The sequence below is a fragment of the Seriola dumerili genome, unplaced genomic scaffold, assembly GCF_002260705.1.
Source record: "Seriola dumerili isolate Sdu_G_001 unplaced genomic scaffold, Sdu_1.0 BDQW01000192.1, whole genome shotgun sequence".
In the NCBI taxonomy this organism is placed as follows: Eukaryota; Metazoa; Chordata; class Actinopteri; order Carangiformes; family Carangidae; genus Seriola; species Seriola dumerili.
In genome coordinates, this window is record NW_019174447.1 from 930,398 (window position 1) to 938,965 (window position 8,568).

The 8,568-nt window shown below is 43.7% G+C and overlaps 1 protein-coding gene across 1 annotated transcript in view; it reads left to right on the top strand.

Annotated features, from left to right (window-relative positions):
- The first annotated feature begins 2,329 nt into the window (after positions 1-2,329).
- The window catches only part of nosip (nitric oxide synthase interacting protein), an 8,235-nt gene continuing 1,996 nt past the window's right edge, over positions 2,330-8,568 (top strand). The window contains exons 1-9 of the mRNA XM_022753703.1: positions 2,330-2,409; positions 2,578-2,668; positions 3,691-3,796; positions 3,923-4,004; positions 5,380-5,515; positions 5,705-5,922; positions 7,312-7,422; positions 7,575-7,645; positions 7,734-7,842. Of these exons, the coding sequence (XP_022609424.1) occupies positions 2,599-2,668; positions 3,691-3,796; positions 3,923-4,004; positions 5,380-5,515; positions 5,705-5,922; positions 7,312-7,422; positions 7,575-7,645; positions 7,734-7,842 (903 nt within the window). The 5' untranslated portion in view covers positions 2,330-2,409; positions 2,578-2,598. The remainder of the gene's footprint in view (positions 2,410-2,577; positions 2,669-3,690; positions 3,797-3,922; positions 4,005-5,379; positions 5,516-5,704; positions 5,923-7,311; positions 7,423-7,574; positions 7,646-7,733; positions 7,843-8,568) is intronic.

Genomic DNA, 8,568 nt, shown 5'->3' on the forward strand with positions numbered 1-8,568 from the left:
TTAAAGTTTCCCTAAAATGTCCACTGTAGTATTTAAGGTTTCTTTCCCTTATCTTAGTGTTATAGTTCACTTGAATCACTTGAAGTTACAAAGGACCTTAGTGACAAAAAGTAAAGAAAAAGACTAAAGGAGACACTGTTAAAGATGAAGAATTGATTTTACATCACAGGTGTGACCAGCAGTCAGTTTATGATGGATCCTTTTACTTTCTGCAGCTTAATGGTTGCTCTGCGGTTTTATGCCACGTGATCTTTCGAGGTGTCACCTCAACTTTTTCCCTTACCTAAGGAAACCTTTTAAGAGATTCTGTGCAATGCCCTTAAGTAACCCCCTCCAGCTAAGGAGAAATAAAACCTTGAGTGTCAAAACTTGAGGTGTTTTGTGCAACTGGCCCCTGGTCTTTACTTACAGTAAATAAAGTTTATAAAGTGTAGAAACAACTGAATGAAGTTTTTTACAGCAGCAGACACGTGTCAGCCCATTTCAGTGTGTGCATCTGTGAGTCGGAGCTTTATTTGCAGTGGGTGTAGGGATCTGCTAACAGGAAATCCACAGTCACATAGACAGGAAATGCTGCTGTTCACACACAGAAATAATCAAGTCATGCAAGGGAAAACAGAGTCGCTGCTAACATCACTGTTGGTTCAGGACAGGGTTCACTACAAACAGTATTGATCAGTTATTGATGGCCCCTCACAGATTCACGACAAACACTCCAATTTACACAAACTGCAACAAGACAGCTGGAATATTTTAAACTGATATAGTAAAAATTAAAACCTTCCAGCCAATAAAAACAGGCTTTTTAAAGTCTAAATATTTCACTCTCAGTGTGTAAGGGTTCTGTGATTCAGGACCCCCAAAACAGAACACAAGCCAGGGACTGAAGGTGAAATAAGTTCTTTATTGTAAGGGGAAGCTGAGCTGGGGATGAAGATGGGAGAAAGAAGGCTCAGGGGTTTGGGCAGGATGACGGATAGGGGTAATGTCCAAGGGCAAATTTCCAGGGGAAAGGGATTGGGTTGCCTGCAGGCAGAGAGGGGGAAAATTGACTCCTCCATGGACAATGCAGTAGTGGAAAGGGAGCCAGGCGGGGAGCCACAGGTGACTGGATTCCAACGAATAGGTGAGATCAGGACTGGAGTGGCAGACAAAAAACAGAGCTGGTTGTGGCAAACCAGGTAGAAGCAGGATGCTGAACCTGGGGCACAGGAAAAATCACACATCAAAAAGTCCAAAGCTTTGAGATCCAAAAACCAGAGAAGGACATAGCGCAATACCACAATGTGGCGAAGAATGGTGAAGTGAGCCGGTCTTAAATACTGCTGCAGGATGAGGACCAGATCCTAGCACAGTGCTGGAGTCTCCTACAGAACACACTGTGTGTGATGCAGTGATACATAAATTATACCTTAAAGAAATGTAACTGGAGAATCAACAGTTTGAGGTTTTTGAATAATCAGTATGATTATTTACTCACCAGTCGAAGTATCACTGAGTGTGGAATAATCCTCTTTAAACACCTGAACACACTGAATAAACAGAGCAGGGTTTGGAAGGTCTTCTCAAAGACTGGTTCTCTCCTTCTAGTCCAGTTCTCAGTCCACTGACATTCAACACTGGCTGTGTTTATAAGATCATTCAGATCATTGATGACAGTGAGCTTCACACTTCCTCTGATAAATCAACTCAAATCTCAGACAGTATGTTAGCACATGTGTTAAATATCTGTCGTAGTTTCCAAGCTGTTTCACAAGCTGTTTATGTATGTATGTATAAATTAATATAATAGGACATATTGTTAACATACATGGTCACAACATGTTATACCATACAAAAATTCATCATCTAGATACTTTTATACATGTACATATAGAAATTTTACTGAGTATTTAATATCTGTTATAAACTTATATCTTTGTATATCCAGAGGATGTTTTAATGTGATAATAATATCCCTTATAGTTACATATATGGCAACATCAGTCTTAATATAGGGACATATATGTCATATATTACATTTCTGTATGGGAAACTAAAGACAGGTATGGCAGGAAGAGAAGGAACCTACAGGGTACACCTGGGTACAACAGGAAGTGGGGTACAGGGTAGACAGGAAGCTGCTGTGGATTCTGTGAAGGAGATTATAATTAAACCATAGAACCTAATGAAGATTTTGTTAGAATTAAAACTATAATTTAAGATTGATTTATTTGCCCATTGGTGTACAGTAGAACAGGGACAATATCATACCTCATACGCTACAGTAGGTGGCGGTATGTACTTTAGAACCAATGGCTGCAACCCGCCACGAAACCACACGAAGAAGAAAGGGGAGGCGGAAGCGGAAACAGGAGAAGAAGAAGACGAAGAGCAAACTTTGGTGGATTAAACACCTTTCTCCTTCAGGTAACGTTACACCGTGTAAACAGCTCTGCTGGCCGACCCAGTCTCAGCTCGTGTCGCTCCGCTGAATACATTACACCTGTGTGTTTACGTTCAGCAGCTTATATTAGCACGTTAGCATCACTGCTCACAGCAACAATAACACCGCCATGTTTCCCTATGGTCCTTCAGATCAGCTGCTTTAACGAAACGATGACCCGGCACGGGAAGAACTGCACGGCAGGAGCTGTCTACACGTACCACGAGAAGAAGAAGGACACAGGTGAGAACCCTGGCGAGCCGGACAGGTGAACCCCGGCTCAGTCCCTGGTGAGGGCCGGGACGGTCTCACAGCCACCCGAGCAGCAGCGACATGTAGCCGGTGTTGTGGACAGTAAACAGAGAAGTTTTGTGGTCAAACAGCTGCCGCACCTGTGTGTCAGTGGTCACATGTTTCACCTGTCACCTGTGTGTAAGATGATCCACACACTGTTGATACCTGTAAACACATTCCAGTCATCTCTGGTCGACATGCTGCTTCGTCTGTCAGTGATCAATCAAATCCTTCAGGGACAGGAATCTACACACATGCTCTTTATGCCTTTTTTGAACTACCTGAGCACTAACAGCAACTGTTCTCTTCATTGTCAACTTACATTAGTCAGTTCAAGTGTGCAGAGCTGGTCAGATCAGGCAGAGCAGTGAAATCAGCTGACGATTTATCACTATGAGTGACACCTTCACACTGATGCATAGTTTTCATTTGGTCATGATACAGAATTATTACAATATCTATCATAGTTGCTTCAAACAAAAAAGAAAGAAGGAAAGAAAGATGCCTGATTTCTGAACCAGACTGTGTCTCACTGATCTTCTCTGGTGTCATTGTTGTGATGACACTACAGACGACAGCCCGGCCTCCATGTCACACAAAAACGTTCATTATGGAGTCAGGTTGGCAGAATAAGATACATTTAAACTCCACGTAGTAAATGACATTAGAAAAGATATGAGCTGACATGTGAGCAGCTGTGGCTCAGGAGGTAGAGCAGGTCATCCACTAATCAGAAGGTCGGTGGTTCAATCCCGATCCATGTGTCCAAGTGTTCTTGACCTGAACCCTAAATTGTTGATGACTGTTCCATTAGTGTGATGTATGAATGTGTGAGTGAAAGTGGCAAGTATTGTACAGCCCTTTGAGTGATCTCTAAGACTAGAGACGCTCTAAATAAGTGCAGTCCATTTACCATGTGAGTGTAACTGGGGCACCATGTGACCACGTTGTGTGTGTCTCTTCCGGCTCAGCGGCGTCTGGTTACGGGACTCAGAGCATTCGATTGGGAAAAGACGCCATCAAAGACTTTGACTGCTGCTGCCTGTCCCTGCAGCCCTGTCAGAATCCTGTGGTCACGTATGTTTCTCTTTCTTAAACACACACACACACACACGCGCACACACACAGGAACATACTGTATAACTTTATCATGTGACCATGTATATAACACACAGTGTGTGTTGTTTCTGCTGCTGTCCTCAGTCCAGATGGATACCTCTATGAGAAACAGGCGATTCTTGAATACATCCTGCATCAGAAGACAGAAATCGCCAAAAAGATGAAGGTAAACACTGCAACCTCTATTCACACAGGTGTTTCCATGGAGATTTAGTAGAGAGATCTGTCCACAGGGAAACACCTGAACTATATAAACAGTCAACATCTGCATCACAGCTACATCTGGTGAGGACAGAGATGGACAGCTGCTGATAACATCTGTATTTAATCAGCTGTGCTCTGTCACTGGCTACATCAACGTTTAACATGTGTGATCACAGACAGACCTTAGTGCCAAACGATGTCTGGACACCAACACACATCAAAACACTGTTTGACAAAATCAGGTTCATCAAGTGAATGGCAACAGTTGTGTTTTCAGCCTCGTTAAAATTTAAACTGATCGATCACAGAGAACCGGTTCAGACCTGGTATTAAAATCTTTCTCAGCTGATCCGATCACAAGTGGTCAGCTCTAAGTTCAGGTGTGTACGCACCAAAGGTGCATTGAGGACACATTTGAGATCCGATCACTCAGACCACATTCAGAGGAGGTCTGGACCACATGTGGCCACATTTTTAGCAGTGTTAATGTGAATGTGTCCTGGGCCACACTGAAGGAGCAGCTACTCTACTGACGTCCTCTGCTACAGTCTGATTAGTCCCAACACTGTTTAGAATGAAAGGAAATATTTTACTATTTCAAATGGATAAAACTTGATTTCACTGTAGAGCTGGGAGTACAGCAATGATTCACTCAACCCCTCTGTACCTCTCTCTCTCTCTCTCTCTCTCTCTCTCTCTCTCTCTCTCTCAATGGAATTAAATTATCAAAGAAAAAAATGTCAATAACAATATTAATGTAATAAAATATAATAGAATTAATAGAATTTATAGAATAATTGATTATGAAAGAAAGAAAAGGGATAGCAATAGGATTATATACATATACACTCCCTCCCTCCCTTCCTTTCACTCTCTCCCTCTCTCTCACACACACAAGCACATTAACATTAACCCGTCTGTTGGCCTGTCGATTGGCTAAAAATAACAACACAGACCTGTTTATTTGCATATGAAGCAGGAAGTGAGATCCAATCACAAGTGGTCACTGGAGACTCATTTTAAATCCAGTTGTGAATTGATGAACTTAGAGCTGAGACAGATGTTAATACAGGTCTGAACAGGAGCAGAGAAGGCTTGAGACATCAGAAGTCACACAGCCCCCGACCCTCTGGCCAGCTGATGTCCTTTTACCCTGCCCACACTGCAACATTTTAAGATGAAGCACAGAAAAATATATTCATAACTTCACCACGTGGATGTCAGTGTTTGTTATTATCCACAGTTGACTCCCACCTGTGTGGATGTCGTTCATGTTGCTGAAACATGTTAATGCCTGAATGAAATGTGGGTCTGTCTTTCCTCCTCGGACTCTTCAGGCCTATGAGAAGCAGAAACAGGCACAGAAGAGCAGCAGTCAGCTGGAGTCCAAGTCAGAGGAGAGAGAGAGGGTGGAGAGGTTTAAGACCAGGGAGAACAGCATCGTGTCCAAACCCATCAACCCGTTCACATCAGGTGCGTCTGTGCTGTTAGATCATGTCATTATAGAGCCGTGTGCAGAGCAGTCCTTTAAATCGCGCAGGTTTCCTGGTCCACACTGAGCTCTCTGCAGCGTCTCACACGTCCAGTGGTTTTGTTTTTAACAGTGATGTGTGAAAGTAAATTTTCAGTGTGTAAACAGTAGAAACTGTTTCCCTCCTTCAGGTCAGAACAAAGGAGGAGAGAAGGTCAGGACTGACAACAGCTCAGCAGAACCCTCCTCCTCCTCCTCCTCCTCCTCCTCTTCTTCCTCCTCCTCTTCCTCTTCCTCCTCCTCCTCCTCCTCCTCTGCTACTTCAGCCTCCACCTCCAGCCAGGGTCTGCCCAGTTTCTGGATTCCCTCTCTGACGCCGGAGGCCAAACCCACCCTGCTTAAGAAACCAGTGAGTAGCTGCTCCTGTCCAGTTTGATCATCTGTCAGTGTTCACAAAGGGGAAACGAATCCATAATACTGTAACTGAGCAGCAGGGTGGTGATGTCATCTGATTTATACAAACAAGAAAGTAAGAAAAGTGATTAAGAATGTCATCAGTGCTCAGAGAAACCACAACAAAAATTGTTTGTGGATAAAGAATTTATTTAAGTAGATATTTAACAGCATCATCATTTGGATTATCATAGTAACAAATAATATTTTAAAGGTTGAAGGAGTTAGGAGAGAGTTAGCAGCTTCAAAAAAAAAGTTAGATGTTTACAAAACGTACAAGAGGAATCGGTGTCTGAAAATGTGGCATGAAGATAAGCTAGCAGGGTATATATTATACAAAATTTAAAATGAACTTCCTTAGCCTTGTTTGATAAACAGTAGTCTGCTAGAGTCTGTTAGTTTAATCCCATCCAATATCAGTAAAGACTGTGTTATATTATTCTCACTATGACATAAAGGTAATTTTTCCTTGATTTTGTGCTGAGTAGGTGACTGATGACTTGTGATGTGATGCACCATACGATCAGGAGTCTGCACAGGGTGTTTTATTTTGAAAAAATGTTCCTGTGTCTGACTTCCTGCCTGCTTTGATGACAGTGTGTGGTTGTTGTTGCCAGGTTCACCTGTTTGCTTTAAGTGTTGATGTCATGATGTCCTCTGTGTGTTTGTTTTGTGTGTCTGTCTGATTCATGCTGACTCTGTTTTAGACAGAGGGCAGGTTGACCCTGGGTCCAGACCTGGAGACCAGTTCACTGCGTTCATTTTAAAATGAAAACGATCTCCATCCAGACTAACACACCTGAAAACACATACATACATACGTGACCATTCATGTACACTGAGCATGTTTGAGCCGGTGTAAACCGGAAGCAGATCGTCTGCTCTGCAGTGGGTCAGTTGCAGGGACAGTAAAGACAGCTGCAGTGTTAAAATGCAGAATGTAACTTCACAACAGCTGCTAGCAAAGACAACAAGGTCAGTAATTCCTCATCATGTTGTATTCACCACTGGTAGTCCAGGCTGATGAGACACAATCAAGGAGCGACCGCGGGCGTCTACGTCATCGTTTCCAGAGGTTCTCCGTTTCAGTCCGTCCAGATGAACAACACAACCAAAACTAAAACCGTCCTGCAGCGTTTCTGAAAGTCCCTGTTTTTACGGTCTGAAAACTCCAGAGTCATGTGGACGCCAGGAGAAGGGAGAAAATGTAGCAGAAGAGATTTGTTTTAAAACTAAAAAAACAGTAGTGTAGACATAACTCTGACTGTGTGACATCACTGCTTTAAACACCCCCCCCCCCCCCCCCCCCCGTCTCTCCTCCCTCTGTGTCTCTGTCAGATGTAAGGCTGTGTTGTGTCCCATGTCAGGACGACCCATCAAGATGAATGAACTCATCACAGTGCGCTTCACCCCCCTGGACCCGAGCCTGGACCGAGTGGCCCTGCTCACCCGCCAGGTCTGTTTACATCAGCACCGTGTAGTGGTCGGTGTGAACCGGGACCCGGGTCTGATCAGCTGGCGGTTACGTGTTAACATGACTTAACCAATACCTGACTGAGACACTGTCGCCTGTCAGTACTGTGGTATAACCCTGTCCTCTGTCTTCAGGACAGGTATGTGTGCGCAGTAACCAGAGACATCCTGGCCAACAGTGTCCCCTGTGCTGTGCTGCGACCCTCGTGAGTGTCAACACGTCTCATCTCTGACAGCCTGATGTGAAGTGTCTGTGTTAGGACTCTTGGTGACTGTCTCTGTCCATCTGCTTAGGGGGACTGTGGTGACTCAGGAGTGTGTGGAGAAGCTGATCAAGAAGGACATGATGGATCCTGTGTCGGGAGACAAACTGTCAGACAGAGACATCATTCCACTGCAGAGGGTGAGTGTGGAGAGCTGGGGAACCGGGGACTATTTACATTGACTTATCCGTCTGATGCTTTTATCCAGAGAGACATCACTGAATCTTCAGTGCAATAGGAGACCTTGGTGTAAGTTCTAAGTACTACATCTGTGTAATTAGTGAAGGAGATCAGGTGAAGAAGAGCCGTGAAAGGTCACAATAAGAGCTAGTTAGACATGTCAGGGTGTAGGAGGTGTTAGGAGAGGAGGTGCTCTCTGAAACTAGTTCCTATAAGAATCAAGGTTCATTCCAACCGTCATCCTGTGTTCCTCAGATCATGTAGACACACCGGCAGCCGTGTTGCTGAGGTCAGGGGCCGGTTCCCCAAAGACAGACTTTGACTGTGTCTTAGATATAACAAACAGTCAGACTTCAGATAGACATCTGTTCTGGACCATCTGAAGATGGACTGTGGTACAATGAATTCTGGGTAAATTAAGACTTTTTTCAATGCGCATCCAACCGCTCAGTTCCGTTTACTCCAGCAGAGCATGTTTGTCTTCTGGAAGAATTCAATAGTTACAAGGACGTTTTACTTGAAACAATAGTGAAGCAATAAAAAGAAAAATCACTTTGGTCTCTAAAAACTCTTCCCCTTCTCTCTGCTCAGATTATGAGCCATGTTTTCCTGTTTCTTGTTGTCATTTGCAAAAAAAATCTGTTTTCACTTTGTCATTATGGGGATTTGAGTGTAGACTAATGAGG